Raw genomic sequence first — 17,627 nt, forward strand, 5'->3', positions numbered from 1 at the left:
GAACAAACTGTCTGGACATGGTCTTAGCCAGGACTGGCCCCTTCAGATTGTCCAAAGAAGGAGATGGAGGTTAGGATTTTTTGAGTGAAGCAGGACTGAAGTGAATCCAACCTACCCGGCCGTACCATCATCTCTGTTACATCAAGAAGAGACAGCTTCATTTTGGGGGCTGATCAAGACCTTGCCCAGTAAATGGAACTCATTAGAACTTTCGTTAACCACAGTCAAGAAGTAGGAGGAAGCCACCATGATGTGTGCTAGAGATCACAGCAGTAGACTGGGTGGCTGCTGGAGGCTGCGGAGAGTAGGCTCAGCTCAGCAGAGACTGAATAGGAAGTTGATGGCATGTGTTGTGACATGCAAGCATTGGAGATAATTTTTAGTAAGATAAAACTGGAAAATGGCTGTTTCAATCTTTTGCTGTCAATAGAAAATGTACGTTGTGTTGCAGTTGAGATCAAGGGATTATTAGTTCTCCCTTAGAGTCATGTTTTTCTTGGGATCATGGATCTTTTTATAAAGATTTATTAACAAGCCCCCCCCCCCCCAGCTCAGTGGTACAAACTGGTGGTTTTCCAACCTCTTCTCTTCGTTCTTCCAAAGAGCGGAGGTGTCCTGTTGGTGGAAGTCTGTCTCCCTTCCTCCCTGTCCCCCATCCAGGCTGCTCAACAGGGATCAAGGAAGGAGCTACGAAGGAGGGAGGGAGATAGCATGGCCCCTGGCCTCCTCGGCCTGTGGGTACCAGTGACACTGCACAAAACCAAAACCTGGATTTTGCTGACCTATTTTTTTTTTTTTTCTCGCCCACCAGCCTCATTAAATGTCCTTTGCCAACCCAGGTCTGCGTGTTCCAGGGGAGGAGGGTTTGTTCCATATGTGCTCATATATCAGCCTGGGTGGCTGCTGCCAGTCTTCCTCCCTACAGAGCACCTTCCTTGTTCTTCCTGGCCACTAAAGCACTTAATCCGTCATCCACTCATGTGACAGCAGCCCAACTGCAAAAGTGATGACGGGAACATACCCCATTGGTGGGGAAGGGGTCCTGCCACAGGGCTGCTTGGACCTTTTGTGAATACAGACTTTGGTAGGATCGCAGGTCCCAGCCATGAGGCTGGATGTACAACCCCCTTCCCTTCTGCCCTAAGTTTTTACTCTCTTTCTTGCCATTTAGCCTCTAAGTCTCCTGTCCACTGGTCTTCCCTGCTTTTGCTAGACATACGTATGTGTGCAGACAGAGGTCTAATCTGCCTCAGACTTCTTGGCACTGGATAGATCAGTGGGTACAAGCATGTGGGGAAGGTGGCCATCACTGCCTTCCTGGCCAGATGGATCTCAAACTCAGATCCGCCTGAAAAGGACACTTGGCCATAGATACTGTAATGGTCACTGTGACATGGAAATTGTTGATAGCTTTCTCCTTTCTTTCTCCTCCTGGTAGAAGTTTATATTAAATTTGTTTTTAAAGATATTTATTGATTTATTTGTGGGGGAAACGAGGGAGGGACAGAGGGAGAGAGGCAGAGAGAGAGCAGACTCCTTGCCAAGTGGGGAGCCCAACTCGGGGCTTGATTGCACACCCCTAAGATCATGACCTGAGCCAAAACCAAGAGCTAGACACATAACTGCCTGAGCCACCCAGGCACCCGTATGAAATTTGTTTCTAATGATGAAGTTGCACTAAGCCAGTGTAGGGAGGAGGGGAGTTGATTGAATTCATTCAAATCACATTTCACTGATTTTCATGCTAATTGTTAGATTGGCTAAATTTATCTCCTCCTCTGTATGGTGACATAATGAAATGTTTTTGTATTTATTTCTCCATATTTATTGAGGTACAGTTATATGGAAAGAGATTAATTATAGGATAAATAAGGTCATATTCCCTTCACCCTTTTAAATGTTATGTTAAACCATAATAACTGTTTCTAAAATGAGACCCTAAGCACCAGGGAAGATAGGGACCTTGACTGCTTCTTTCAAATCACCCTCCCCAGCACCTGGCATGGTGCCTGACACCGAGGCCCCTGGTGCTGCCTTACTAGAATGAGTGAAAAATTTATTGCAGGGCATGATACATTGGAGCTGTCTGCTGGAGGATATATTATGTAAGAAGCTCATGTTAAGCTTTAAAATTACGAGCAGATTAAGAAATCTTTGTAAGAATTATCTGTTATATAAACAGTAACTCACATTATCAGCTACAACTGAATTCTTTTTTGAATCTCTTAAGTCCATTTTTTTTTTAAAGGATGTAGACAGTAAGAACGTGAAGTATTTTTTATAAAGTGAATCAGGAGGAGGAGGCGGTGAAGTTTGGTGGTTTGGTTTTGTTCCTGCCTGGCACAGGCCTGGGAGGGCTGGGCTAGCTGGTTCAGCACAGAGTCTGCAGGGCTGGCTGGGGTCCCCACCAAAGACTCTCAAGATGGGAGATGTGGAGAAGCGGAAAGGTCTGGCAACACTGGCAGCCTAGGCTCAGCCTGGGGCTGTGGGAGGGAAGAAGGCTGCAAGTCTCATGGGGTTATTAGTATAGGAACCAGCTGTGTCCATTTGGCATTTATTTATTACCTATTACAGGCTGGTGCACAGAACTCCATGGCGGTAGGGGGATGGGCCTATGTGGCATTTCTCAGGTCAGCTCTCTGGGCTTCAGTGTGATTCTCCTCAGGCTCCCATGTAGCCCCATTTTCCAGTTCACATGTTACAGGTATGGCCGAGGAGGAGACATTCAGGACCACCTGCCTTGCCCTAGTTCCGCATTGCTGAGAAACATGAAACAACTGGTCCGTCAGCTATGGCCAGGCCTAGGGAGGAAATCAGACGTACTCAGGGTTCCACCCAGGGCTCCCCGGGGGCCCACTCCGTGATGCCGGGAGGATGGTCCTAGGGAAGACATTTAATTGGAAATTCGGTTTACTATGCACATAAAAATGTCTTTGATGTTTAAAATAATTAATATTTTTGTGAGTTGCTTTCAAGTTTTTATTTGACCCAAGGTGGGTGTGGGGTGGTACTGGAGCCACAGACACATTAGGCAAGATATGTATGTTCAGGAGACAACAGAGCAGTGTCGAGAAGAACTCGGCTTCCACCAGTTACTTGCATTTGATCTTTCCAGAGCCTTAGAAAACAGCTCTCCAAAATGAGGATAATGATTTGTGCTTGCCCATGTTTTAAGATTCTGTGCAGATTTGGTTACATTTTGCCCCAAACCCTCATCTTCTTTTGCTCTGTGTACTGCCCCCCAACTTCCCCAATGTCTTACTTTCCCAACTTCTTTCCTTACCTGAACACTGATGATACCAAGTAAGTACATCCAGCCTAAATCCCCAGGCAAGGCCTCTGCCCCTAACATCCAGAAGCCTTATCTCCTGCCCTGCCGCTTGAGTGTTTCTGGTACATGTTCTCTTTTCCTCTTGTTCATGTCGCCTCTGTCTTGGGTCCAGGCGGCACCTTCTGATGTCAGACTCTCTAGTGGCCACTTCGCCCTTTCTCCCTTCTCGCAGCCACCCTGCCTGGCGGAGCCTGGTGATGTTTGTGAATTACCTGTGTGGGTGTGTCTGTGCGCACACGCATGCACGTGTGTGTACATTCATACTGTATGATTAGAAGTCCCTAGCACATTATTTAAAACGGGAATCATGAAAGGGGGAAAATGAAAGAAAAGCTTTACATTCTTGTCCAGTCTTTTTCTTTCAAGTGTGTTGTCTTGATAGTTGGTGTATATATTTATTACCCTTTTTTATATGTTACCAGTTTCACATGTGAAACAGTACTGCAGGGACTTTAATGAAAAGTAGCAGATCCCTGGCCCCCACTCCTCCTCATCTCGAAATCCTGTATCTCAGAAGATACTTCTTTTTAGCTGTTCATATTTAATTTCTTGATTTGCCAAATTTCGACATTATCTATGTACTTCTGTAGATGGGAACTGGCACTCTTATACCTCTTGCTTCCCACTGACCCTCATAGAAACTTGTACTGTGTCCTCTGTAGTTGTATCACGCTGTTTAGCTAACTCTGGCTTTGGTGTTTATATTACTGTAACTGTACAAGTATTTTCACTGCTGTACCAAACTATACCATGGATATTTTCTTAGTGTTAAAATATGTTGTGTTTCCTGGAATTTAGAGTTGCTTCTGTATGTTAGTTACAGTTTTCTTTATTTCTATCACTTTTTCCCCCGAAATTATCCAAAGGCACTGTAAAGTCCTTCCAAAGAATATTTTCCCACAGTCAACCCTCTTGGGTATATTATTGGTACATTTCTTTGTTTCTTCCCAGAGATGTTATCCTGCTTTCCAGGCTGCATTTGAGACTCAGTACACAAGCATCATCCTCGATTTCTCCTCACCCCTCTCCTGTGTTAGATCCTCTTTCTCTTCCCTTACTCCTTCCACTTCATATTTGTTTGGTGGGACAAACTTCTAGTAACTTCCTGAATAAGGGTTGTGGATGTAGGGGTTTTGTGGTCACTGCTTCTTTGCCAGCATTTCCCTGGAGCTGAGCATCAAAAGGGTCTCACTGCCGCTTGAAGTCCTCTCCCCTGCTCCTTGCTGGGCCCACGGGTAGGTCCTGTTCATCTTCACCTACATGTAGAAGCTTGTCTTCTCCTCCACACCCTCCTGCATGTTTTAGCATCACTGTGTCCTTTCACACCTCTGCATTTGTTCATGCTGTCCCCTTAGGCTGAAGGCTTTTCTCTGGCTATCTACCTGGAGACGTCTAGTCAGTATGCTAGATGTTTATTCAGGTGATAAAATTATAATTGCGAAAGAACATTATTTCTACTTTTGTTTAGCAAAGCACAAAGTGGTAGTTTTCAAGCAGGTGTATGGCAACTGTTTGTCAACTGCCTTAATCCTTTTTGCAATGGGCCAGGGTATAATTCATCAGCAAATACAGTTAATACTGTTTAAGCATAACAGGTGACTTTGGAAATGGTAAGCAAACTAACAAATGCTGGCTGTTTGAAATACGTCTTCAAGATTGCCATTCAGGTATTGTTTCCATCGAATTATTTTTGATCTTCCGAGATAGTTTTAGTAGGCCTCTATATTAGTTTCCTAGGCCACCTTAACACATTACTTTCAACTTGGTTACTTAAGACAATAGAAGTTTATTCTCTCACAGTTTGGGAAGCCAGGTATCTGAAACCAAGTCTGAAGTTGGCAGGGCCTTGCTTCCTCTGGAGGCTCTAGGGGCGAAGCCATTCTCTGCCTCTCCCAGCTTCTGATAGGTGCCAGCTTCCTGATTTTCTGACTGCATCCCTTGCTTTGTCTTTACATCACCTTCTCATCTGTGTGTTTGTCTTCTCTGTGTGTCTTTTGTGAGGACACTTATGATTGGATTAGGACCCATCTGGATAATCCAGGATGATCTCTTCATCTCAAGATCCTTAATAACACCTGCAAAGATCTTTTTTTTCTAAATACATTCACAGGTTCTAGCGATTACGACACACACAGTGGGGAGGCCACCATGCAACCCAGTATGGCCTCTGAAGCACAGTGCCCTTTGAGATATGTCATTTCTGCTGATGAAATTGTTCTCTGATCATAATGATCACACATCAATCAGTATTTTCCTGGTTCATTCATTACTTAACAGATATATATCGTGACCCAGACCCTGTGCTAAGTGCTGGCGTTAGAAAAGCCAACACAGACAAAATCCCAACCCTCCAGAACCCACAGTATTACTAGAAAGGCCAGCTTTCTCGTGAGGATTCTAATCTATCATTTGAGTACATTTTTTAATAACTGTAGTCATAGATTTGGAAATAAAAAGGGAAATGCTGGCAAGTATAGTAGACACAAGAGAAAAGGGCAGAGAGGTCTAGTCAAAGGACTACTGTCATGTTTTATCAGCCAGAGGTTGGTAGTGTGCACAGTGGTTTGATGATACAAACATAAACTCTCTTGTAAAGCCAGGTGTTGAATTTCTCTATGGAATCATCTCATTTTGTTTAATATCAACCCTGTTACTTCTTGCCCTAAAAATTTATTCTGTCCCCAAGGAAGATATTTTTAACAAAGCATGTGGAACATACCCTTCAGCCTTTGGAAATGCTTTCTTGCTTTCCATTGTTTTAGGGTACTTGCTTGCACTCAAAACTATTTCTTCAGGGTATTCTCATAAGGCTCTCTTGGACTCAGTTAATGAGGAAGAATAATTTATAAATCCAAAATTACCGCTTCTATTAAAGGTTCTAGTTCAAGATTTCCTAATAGTGCGTTGTGTTTTAGATAAGTTGTTATCAGGAATAAAGGACCCGAGTTTGTCAGTGATTTCTTTACTGGGGGGAGAAAAAAGAGATTGACACACATTTAAGGTTATCCGTTAATATAATAATGCCTTTTCTTTTGCATTTCATTCTGCGTTTTCATTTGGGGAAGAAATGGTGGAGGGGCAGCTGGTGCCTCTGTACCACCATAGGCATGGCTGGCACATCACAGCTAGCCTACCTTATCTGTGCGCCCCTGGGAGTGGCTCACAAACGTCATCCTCTTGCTTGCATGTTCCAGTTAAAACAAAAAAAAAATGAAAACATTGACAGACCTGGTGGTTCTACCTTCTCCAGATAATTGATCATTATGGGTATTGTGCAACCATTTACCAGTTAAGAGTAGAATTAGTATTATTTTTAACTTTTGAAGCTAATTAAAAAATAGTTTGAAGTTCATAGGAAATAAATCAAAATGTGTTTTTAAGAAATTCTCCAACATTTTACTGTTCTCACAATTTTTCTGAAGTTTGAAATTGTATCAGAACGAAAGATGGGGCACCTGGGTGGGGTGGCTTAGTCGGTTAAACGTAGGAATCTTGGTTTCAGCTCAGGTCATGATCTCAGGGTCATGAGATCAAGCCGCTCTCTCTCTCAAATAAATAAACAAATAAAAATCTTTTTAAAAAAAAGAACATCAGAGCAATTTTTAAAAGCTTTGTGCTTATTACAAGAACTGGATCCTTCGTGGGAACATGACATTGGTTTGGCAAACATCATTTTCGAAACATAGTTAACTTTCATGGTGCGATTGAATTATTGAAGTGGGATTTGTACCTTCCATAATCAGTCATCCTCTTGCTCCTTTTTTTCCCCTCTCCATCTGATACTCATGAGTAATAGCAAATGCACCAGCTAACATTTATGAAGTAAAAAATAATGTTACTTATGTTACCTGGAACAGTTAAAGGGTTTGGGGCCTTAAGTATCACTGGCCTCATTGGCCTTGCTGTACTTGTAGATTTTTCTTTTTTTTTTTTCTTTTCTTTAAACTCCTGGGAATGTGTGTTATTGTAATAGACTAGATCTTTAGAGTGAGCTTTGAGTCTTTCTCCGTTTGTATCAGGACGAGAGAGGAGGGCCTAGACTTGTCAGCCGCCATCCAAAGACCCAGAAGACAAACCCCTTGAATCCACGTGAAGACCCATACCCAGCCAGAGTCACTGAACATGTTTGGTCATGTTTGATGTTTTTGTAGTTTGGGATTTTCCTTCTGAACATGGATGCAAACATCTCAGATACCCTCAAACTATGTGACCAAATGCAGCCCAGCTCAAAGTTAAGAGGCTGTCAGAGACCCCTGGAGGTTTCCCTTCGTGTGTGTGACTTACAAATGTGGCAGTATTAAAAATTTCATTTTGATCTGTGTAAGGAAAATACATGATTCATCAGTGATTTATTCAGATGGATTTGAGTCTTTTGCTTTGTAATTATAAGTTTAGGATGGTGTCTAACAAAAAGATTCAGATATTGTCCACTGCTTTTCTTTTATTACAAGTCCAGTTTCAGGTGGAATATGTGGATATAATTTTCCTCTCATGGTGATGAGTTATTTAATTTTTATAATCCCATCATATATTTTGTTCTTTAGCCTTATGGTAGAAGAAGATAAAATAAATGGCTCACTGTTGGAAACTCATTCTCATCACTTTTTTTTTTTTAATCAAATACTAGTTTTGTTAGAATTTCATATCACTAGGAAAGAAGGAACAGCAAATCATTGAAAATTCAAGGACCCTGTTTAAGAATTCAAGGACCCTATTCCATAACTGCTATCATGTGAAGTGTTGTTTTCAATTCTAGTCCACCTGGATAGAAACCAGCTTAGGCTAAAATTAGCATTATCCTTGTTGCCGGGAGAATTTCATGAGTGCAGGAAGCTTTTTCAGTCGGCCCTCAGAAGAGACTCCCTATGGCAGTTGTTTCTATTTCTCTACTGATGGAGAAGTCCAAGACCATGTGCAGCCCCCAGAGCTGCCACCTATGGGACAGGAGTTGGGAGTCAGCCAGAGGAGTTGGCACTGTGAAGATTCTGGTTTTCTCTGCTGTAGCTTTGGCTGCCTAGCCAGTACTCAGCCCTGGAATGTGGCGCTTACCGGAAGTTCTAGGAATCCATATTGGGACGCCGTTACAAATAGGCTGACGCTTCATTTAATATTTAAAGGAATCCACTTTGTAGTAAAAACAAAACCAAACAAAAAAACTGCCAAAAAGCTTTGCAGGGGGATAAACAAAGACTGTTTTTTTGGAAACAAAAATAGCATACAAAGGCTTTCTTATGTTACCTGCCCCAGAGTTAGGCAAAGCAGTGTCTGAGACACAGATTTGGAGTTTTGAAGCACAGTACTACACTGGTTGGAACTGTCATTTATTGGTTAGTCTTCATGCTTCTGGTATGAGTTTGTGTGTTCAGACGATTCACTGAATTTTCGAGCTTTTTCGTTTGTGAGGTCTGTTTGCACATTTGGAAAGATCTGTAAACACGGTACCATTGGTGTTTTGTGGCTTTGAGCTTTTGATTTCCTTCTGAAGCTGCCACCATGACGTTAACCTTTGATGAAGTTAAGAGTGTAGAAGAAAATGATTACCAGTGGTTAATAACGTCCCGAAGTTTTAGGAGTTTGGGAAGAGTGCCCATTTCCATGAAGGAGTCTGAGAGCTCACATGGGGAGAAGCTCCCTGACCACATGTAAATTGAGAAATAGATTTCAAAATCAGTTTTGATTAAAATGGGAATTTGAGCCTGTCGCTGAGAAGCAGCCATCTTTCTATAAATTATTTATGGCATGAGCATAAGGGTTTGGTGTAGAGGCTGTAGGCCTTTTTCCATTTTGCTTCAAAAACTGGTTTGATTATAAAGAGAAAGTAATGAATTTTGGTATTGAAACAAATTTTTAAAAAGGGAGGTTTTAGTTTTTTAGTTCCTAAAGTGATTCTAAACTGGAAGAATAAGAAGTGATTAGTAAATACTTTCACCAGTCATAACAACCAGTGTTGCAGCTGGATTGGACATAAAAATAGAGATTATAGAACCCTGATGAACATAGTTTATCATATTAGACACATATTGAGACATTTCTAATAATGAGTAGTACGTCAGTGACTTAAGGAGCATGCTTATTAATACATATTTAAATGTTGTTCCTGGCTAACTAGGTTATAGCGTATCTTTCTGTTTAGACCGTAATGGAGAGCCCACTGAGCAATGTGACAGTAAGAAGGGTCCTAGGAGACAGGTTCTGGGCTTGGACCTCTCCCTACACCTTGACTGCTGTCTTGATGTGGGATCAGATCCTCACTCTCCACCTGCTGCCTACTGTACCTTTTCAGTGAAGTTCAGATTCATTTAGGAAATTGGAAGTTTAGACTGACAGGTACAGAAAATGTTAGTGCTTGAAAAGATGGTGTATTCTCTGCTTTCATTGTACAGGGCTTGATGTATATGTTACCGGTCACCATTGTATATTCTGTGTCCTCTCTGGTCTTATTTTTGCCTCTCTCATCTGGCGTGGGCTGGAAGAAGGGGATTCAGTCTTCTATGACTTCAGTGTTTCTCTAGTTGCTTTCAAACATTTTATTTATTCAATAAATATTTAGTGTTTGCTTCCCATTTATCAGAGTGGTTCTCAGCTGAATGAGACTGACACGTTCATGGTGTTATGAGGTGACATTTGAGGGGAAAACAGGCATTGCACAAGGAAAAACACAAGATAGTTTCAGATACCGGTATGTGTGATGAAAAAAATAAAATCTGGTAGTTTGATGGCGAATGACTAGAGGTGGCTCCAGTTTAAACAAGGTGGCCAGGGGTGCCTGGGTGGCTCAGTTGATTGAACGTTCGACTCCTGATCTCAGTTCAGGTCTTGATCTCAGGGTTATGAGTTCAAGCCCTAAGTTGGGCTCCACTCGGGGTATAGAGCCTAGTTTAAGGAAAAAAAAAATTAAATAAGATGGCCAGAGAGCCTTTCCGGAGAGGAGCATTCCAGGTAAACAGCCAAGTAAAAAGAGCTACGTGCCTCCCCAGGGGTCTGGGAGAAGTGATTTCTAGGGAGGAAACCTCAAGAAGAGGCTTTAAGATGGAAACACGTGGCATTTGAGAGGAACAGATTTTGCAGCTTTTCTATCTGTATTAGCATGCTGTCTCTCCCTAGGATTCTCAAGAGAGTTTTGATTTCTTTACAGCTTTTATCCTCTGTCATTATAAATACCCTCCTTTGGTCCCATTTAATTCTCATTGCTGCCAATGAACAGTTTCTGACATTGCCTCCCGGAAGTTGTTTGTACTTGCTGCCTTTATGTAAACTCCTGGTCTCCTTGGAGTCATCCAGATGTTTCTCTGGTTGACTGCATGGTCTCTAGAGTTATGTGGGTATGTGCCACGTTGAGGGAGCACTTAAGTAATCCACTGTGCTGTGGAAGAAATACGGGAACTTTTATCTGCCTTTTGATTGACATCAGTGCCCTCGCGATGAGGTGCATGTGAGGGTCCTCTGGAGGTGACAGGAGGGAGGGAAGGGCTCCCTTCATGGAGGTGTGACTCTGGTATCTTCAGCCTGCCAGCTTGCTCTCCGGGCTGGGATACGGTGTGGTTATTTCAGAAACTATAAGTGGTCTCCAAGCCCCACCTCATGCCACCCCCACCGGTGTGTCATTTTGTGAAAATAACCAACCTTTTGAATAAGGGTTCACATCCTTTTAGTATCCTCCCCCCCTCCGCCCCCCTGCTGCCGCCAAGGTGAGTGGCTGTACCCAAGCTGAAATTGGTATTCAGAGATAATCTATAATGGGTAGAAACTGACCCCCCCCCCCCAAATATGGACCTTTATAAGCCACAAGCAATATTTTTTGGTCAAGAGGGAGAAACTTCAGTATTTCAAAACCTCATAAGATATGATATTTCAGAATACCTGCTTTTGATGCAGTATTTTGGCTCGGTTTGCTCCTTTGATAGTGGTTCTCCAGGTAGACCTTCCTCCAGCCCTTTTCTGGGAATGGGGGTGTTTGTGCAGAGTACTCAGCTAAGGGGTGATGATGATGGTGAGGAGATGATGGTGATGTGAGAGGGTGGAGGGCTTCTGCTCCTTGCCAGAACCCACAGATCAGATTTGAGCCTAGGAGGGTGGGGTGAACAGGGCCAGAAGCTGAGATCAGGAGAGGATTTGTAAGATTCTAGGCACCCTCAGGGTCACACTGGGACCCAGGAAGGAGAGCCGGCCCAGAGTTGAGCGGGGCACACTCCATGCTTCCTTCCTTCCTGCAATGCACTTGTGAGCATCTTCGATGGGCCAGGCACTGCTAAACATTAGGGCTTTAGTAACTAGCGAAAAATAGATGCAGACCTCATCATCTCGTGGAAGCATCTGGTAGTCAGATCTTGACATGGAAGCAGGAAAAGTTGCAGTCTTGAACCGTTGTTTCAAAGAGAGGCACATGATGCTGTTGGCGAGGGGAAGGGTGGGACGCCTGATCTGGAGCCCTCAGGTTTCCAAGAGGAAGAGGCATTGAACCAAGGCTGAATAAAAGGCCCCAGTGGGAGCCCAGGGGGAGCTGGGTGCAGGCAGGGTTGGGGAGTGCCTTCCAGCAGAGCCAAGGTCCTATCTTTTTTGTTCTCTGCTCTGTGTTCATCTCCTGGCACAAGGCTGGTGTCTGGTATATGTTCAGTAAATAAAAATTAAGTGAATGAAGGCCAGCAGTGAGTGCAGAGACAGTGGATTGACATGAGGCTGGAGAAGCTGGCGGGTGCCAGACCTCACAGAGACTTGTAGCTAAAGAGACCATATATATGGGTTGTTGTGGAAATCAGGACAAAAGGGGGCGGTGCTATTAATAGTTATGTTTGGATACTAGGACATGAAATGAGACTAAAAGGCAAACAAGGGTGTATGGCTAGCCACTTATAGGCCACTGTAAGGAATTTATTTGTTGATTTATTTTTAAAAAGAGTTTATTTATTTGACAGACAGAGATCACAAGTAGGCAGAGAGAGAGAGGGGGGTAAGCAGGCTCCCCGCTGAGCAGAGAGCCCGACTCGAGACTAGATCCCAGGACCCTGAGATCATGACCTGAGCCGAAGGCAGAGGCTTTAACCCACTGAGCCACCCAGGCGCCCCCACTGTAAGGAATTTAGTCTTTTTTTTTTTTTTTTTTTTTTGAGAGCTGAAGACCTTTCAGAAAATTTTTGGCTTGAGTGGAGGGGTGAAGGCAGTGCCAGACTTGATCACTCTGGCAACAGTCTGGTAGCTGGTTGAAGGTGAGCTGACTCAGGGGGTCATGGGGGACTGGTACAGTTAAAGGCCAGGCAGGAGGAAGCCGTGGCTTGAACTGGAGGCCAGGATGGTGGGAGGCGGGGGAAGGACACATGATGTGGTGATGGGTTGCACATGGCTGGTCAGGAAAGGGAGGCGACAGGGCTTCAGAACTGGACAGATGTTGGGGGCTGCTGGCTGATCCAGAACAGGGAAAAGGAGCAGGTCTGGGGAGAGTGTATCATTTTGGACAGGCGGAGAAGTCAAGGTGTGAAGGTGTGAACTTAAGAGCTTTCATTCTTTGGCTTGTGAATTCCCAAACTAGGAGGTAGTAATGCAACTTGACTAGTGTGGCGTGTGCTCACACCCCATCGCTCTTCATACTACCCCCACCCCTCCCACCTGTCTGTTCACTACTCGCTTATGCCTGAAATTTGATGAGCCAAAACAAAGCCTTTCCTTCGTTAGAACTGTTTAAAAAGCAAACATGGAGTTAAGCCTGCAAAGCAAAGTGAAGCATTTGTGAGGGAGAGGAGATTGGGGAATGCTTCAATTAAAAAAGCTCAAAGACCCTGAGCTGGAAAAGGACTGCTGGAGAGGAAGAACTTGGAGACACTCATGAGGGAGAAAAGGATTGCAGAATTGAGACTCCAGCATAGGGGTCTGAAAAGCTTGGGTACTACAAGAGAACGTGAATCAGAATTTAGGATGACTCTTACAGTTCCTCTCAGTTGCAGACTTCTAATGTATTATTTATATAATATTCGCTCTTTGGAGATCTTTAACAGAGCTTCTTGTTTTTGGAGTGGGAAGAGTTTTGTGGCTGGTATGACCAGGGAGAGAGGATAACTTTAAAATGTGTTGGTTGGGTTGCAGTAAGCAATAGTTCTCCATCATCAATTGGAAATATTGGAATGATTTTGTCTTGCAGCTGCCTGTTAATTCATTCCAGAAAACGGAAAGGCAAAGGGGCTGGTCTTTGCCTGCAAGATACTCAGAAGCCAGCAGTTCTGCAACCCATTGCCTGGGTCTGACTCCCTTGGCAGGTGATACCTGGCCTGGAGGTAGCTGTCACAGCTTGAAGGCATGCCCTTGGGGCCGCCATTGCCCTCTTCTGGTAAGGGGCTCCTGCTACAAGTGTGCGGAGTTTTACAGAGCGGGAGAATTCAGGCTCATTTTTCACTTTTGGTCAGCAGTGCTGTGCCAGCTGGCATGAATCCCTCTAGTGAAATGAGTGTTTGGTTTGAAATGTTGTAATGTGTACTCAGACCATGGAACCATGTGAGGGGCTAACCTTATTTACAGTTTTGGCTTGTGGGGGCTACCTTAGATATCCATATCATTTTCCACAGTTGGGGCACTTTCTCTTTGGCAAAAAAGATTCGTTTCGGCCTCTTCTCTGCCTATGAAACCCTGTCTGACTGCTTTATTAGCTAACACATGTGTGAATTTGCCTCATCAATAATGGCAGCAAATTCAAGGGACATGGTTTTAATAAAATTTTAGCATCTAATATCTCTGAAGCATTAGGGCACCGAACATTATAGGCCTGAGATAAACAATTCCTATTCAGTAGAGGTTTTGTAGCATTTCTTGGTGACATATTTACAAAATTTATCATTTAGAGATGAGTTTATGTTACATGGTAAAACTTAAGAATATATTAATACAACTCTATTGGAAAGGGGCAATGAGAAGTTGGGGTTACTGTGACAGTTTATGCCACAGCTAAAGGACAGTTATGTTGTCCAGCTGCTTCTTATTCTTCTCTGATCTGTCTTTGAGTGGCATCCTTTCTGTTCCCAACAGAAGGTGAGCGCTCAGATGAACTCAGTGGGCTTTGCTGTTTAAAGGAACCCTGTCGTGACTCCCTAGAATGGAAATACTATTTAGTGAGGCATTTAAGCATGTCCTTAGCATACCCCCTTTTAAAATTTAGGTTTTCCAGTAACCCATTAAGAAGCTCTTGGCATTTAAAATCTGAAGAGTATCACAAATAAAAGCTAGCACCCATACTTGTTTTGGTCACTAAGATCTAAACACAACGATGTTCTTTTGAAGCTGATTCTTTTGAATCTGATATTTACAGTTCTGTTGGTCAGTGTAATTTTTCTAGAAATTTAGTAGTCACAGGATAGGCATCTAATAGTCATGATCTCATTATAATATGAATGATGTGTGAGAAAAGTCCTTAAGTACTACCCCACCCACCTCTGTGCAAAGACCCCAATGCAGATTTCCCAAAATAAAAATAGATAATTGTCTGTCAAGAGAATGGGCAGTACTAATTTAGATTTTTGTAAAACTAAGGGTATAGTGTGTTTCTCAAAATAGCTGTTCAAAATTCCTGCATTTATCCTTTTTTTGTTTCTTTTCTTTTTTCATTCATTCATTCATTCATTCATTGGTTTAGGTCTTGTTGAAAGTTATTAGTGATACAAGACTGCTTCATAGAGTGGGGCAGTCTGTCATTTGGTCAGGTGATGAATCATGGAATTGAACTATTTTACCAAATTAAACCTTTAACCCTATATATTAAAAAAGCCCTTACTGACAAAGTCTGGCAAGGTCAAGACTAAGAGGACCCTCTTTTTCTAGATAGCTAGCAAGATGAGCAGCAGCCTCAGCCCTCTCTTCTGGCTGGGCATTTTGTAGGACTTCTTTGACTCTGGACCACTCGCCCCTCTCTCTCTTCCTCCTCTTAGCTGGCTTCAGGTCCTGGCAAATTCTCCAGTGCGTGAGATGTTAGCTGGCTGCATATAGTAATTTCTAGAGCAGGATTTCTCTGGTTGGGGACTAATGACGATATGGACCAGGTGATTCTTTGTTGGGGGCTATTCTGTGCATTATAGAATGTTAGCAGCTTTTCTGTACTCTCTCCCACTTAGGTGCCAATTGTGACAACTATAAATGTTTCCAGACATTGCACATTGGGGGTGGACAGGTGGTGGAAGATGGTGATTTTGCCCGAGAACCATACTCCTGGATTATGAATGATATATTCCTTCTTCATTAGCCTTATTACTTGGAGGTACACCGCACTGCCACACTTAATCAGTAGGTACTGATGTAGGACACACGGTGTATTTTAGCCAGGAGGTTCCTTAATTTGAGGAATTCAGGGTGGGAAATAGGTTTCCTGTTGAGGGCTAATGCCCAAGGCAGAGTTAATCAGGAGGTACATACCAAAAATAATTTGATTTAGCTTCTTTCTTCTCACCAAGAAAAATATTTAGTTCCCTTTTTTATTAAATTAGGAGCAGGCATCATAAAACTATTTCATAAGAATAACTAACTCTAAACTTTATACTTGTCATTTTAAGGCAGAGATAATGAGGGAAGACTAGAAGCAGGCAAATGATGTGTAGAGATGAGGAAACAGAATTTGATTTGCAAAGAAGGAAAATGAATTTGAGGAGAAGAGAAAAGAAATTGAAGGAAGACGTTAGATGGTTTTGAATGTTTAAGAATCATTCCGTGCTATTCATCTTGTAGGGTTCTCATTTCAGAATTTATTCATTCATTACCCACAGTATTTTCAGGGGATTAGCAGACTTACCAGTGTTCACAGATCTTTAGTTGCTGTAATTAGTAAATCTTCAGAGAGTTCTTGGACAGAGAATGAGAGAGAGAGAGAAAGAGAGTGAGAATGTGTGGTTTGCTGGTACAAGGAAAATTATTATACTTTTGTTTGTGGTGGAAAAAAATAACCAGTGAAATATCATCACCGAGGGGTAAGTGGAATCCAGCAGATGCCAGGGTCTGCTTCCCTGTCTCTAGTTTGTAAGAGTGTGTGTAATCTCCAGGTTGAGAAAGCTTGAAGGTGATCTTTTCTGCTGTGGTTCTCAACCCAGCTAGCATATTACATCAAATAGGGAGCCTTCAAAATATACTGGTACCCAGGCCCCATCTTGAGAGAATCTAATTTAATTGGTCTGGGGTAGAATGGGGACATGATCTTCAAAAAATTCCCCAAGTGATTGTAAGGCGCTGCCAGGGTTGCAAACCCCTATTTCTAGACCAGTGATTTCTCACAGTATGGTCTCCATCACCCATGAGTCTGTTAGAAATGCAAATTCCTGGCCCCACCTCAGGCCTATGAAATCAGAAAACTCTGGGGATGAGCCTTTGCAGTTTGTGTTTGTGAATCACCCGTGGTGAACTGGATGCATGCTCTGTTTTAAGAGACAGTGTTTCAGGCAGTGAGTAGTGGTGCTTGGAAGACACCGAATCCCAAGAATCGAGGGTGTACATATATAATAGTGCATGTTGGAGAGACTGCTGTAAGGTCAATGCTACTGTCTTCAGAGTTCAGTCGCCTCAGGAGACTTTTCACTCATCCAAGGAGGAATGCCTGGGAGCTGTAACTTTCCACTGAGAGCCTTCACAGGGCTTAATTGCTAATGTGTAGGTCGCAGCTGATACCGAGTTGTGCCTCCCACTTGTTCCAACGAAGCTTTCAACCTCACTCTCAATATTCTTAATTAATGATCTTCAGCTTCTGAAGCCATTTCATCAGTGGGTCTCCTGTCCCAGCACGTTTCCCCTGTGAGCAGTCCTTGAAGAGGGTGTTATTCCCAGCAGTCAATTAGAAAAGGAAAGTAGATGGGGCTCTAAACAAGTCCTGTGACCAATTAACCACCTCCCTTTATTCCTCTTTGTAGTTCTTTAAAAATGGGTCAGGGGGAGAAAAAAGTCCGGCTCTCACCAGCAGACCTCGCCTGTGTTTGTCTAACATTCTTCTATTCCACTTGGTATTTCAATTTCCTGCCTTAGGCATGAATTGCTTGAAAATTCCCTTTGAACTCTTGCTCATTTTGTAGAAACTTGATGAAGTAGTGATGAGAGTAGTTAGGGGATTGTGTCCTGAGCTCTGAGAAGCAGCGCAGAGTAGGAAGGGAAATTCAGCACCAAACTCTAAAGGTTCATTCTTGGTGAAAGCCAGGGGCTTAGGAATGATTATTGTGGCTGCGATAATAATTTTAAGAATTCTCCTTGAATCCTGTTCTCTGATTGGATAGAGCAAGGTCACAGGGAAAGGGGTGAGAGGTGAAGGGAAACTTAAACTTCTTAATCTTCTAATTGGCAGTAACAGTTT

General features: G+C 43.0%; 1 protein-coding gene across 1 annotated transcript in view; it reads left to right on the top strand.

The window, feature by feature from the left end:
• The window catches only part of SLX4IP (SLX4 interacting protein), a gene marked incomplete at its 3' end in the record, with an annotated part of 187,103 nt that overhangs the window by 89,651 nt on the left and 79,825 nt on the right, over positions 1-17,627 (top strand). The window contains 1 exon segment of the mRNA XM_080813483.1: positions 13,461-13,646. Within this exon segment, the coding sequence (XP_080669609.1) occupies positions 13,461-13,646 (186 nt within the window).

This window comes from Martes martes (assembly GCF_963455335.1).
Source record: "Martes martes genome assembly, chromosome: 9".
In the NCBI taxonomy this organism is placed as follows: domain Eukaryota; kingdom Metazoa; phylum Chordata; class Mammalia; order Carnivora; family Mustelidae; genus Martes; species Martes martes.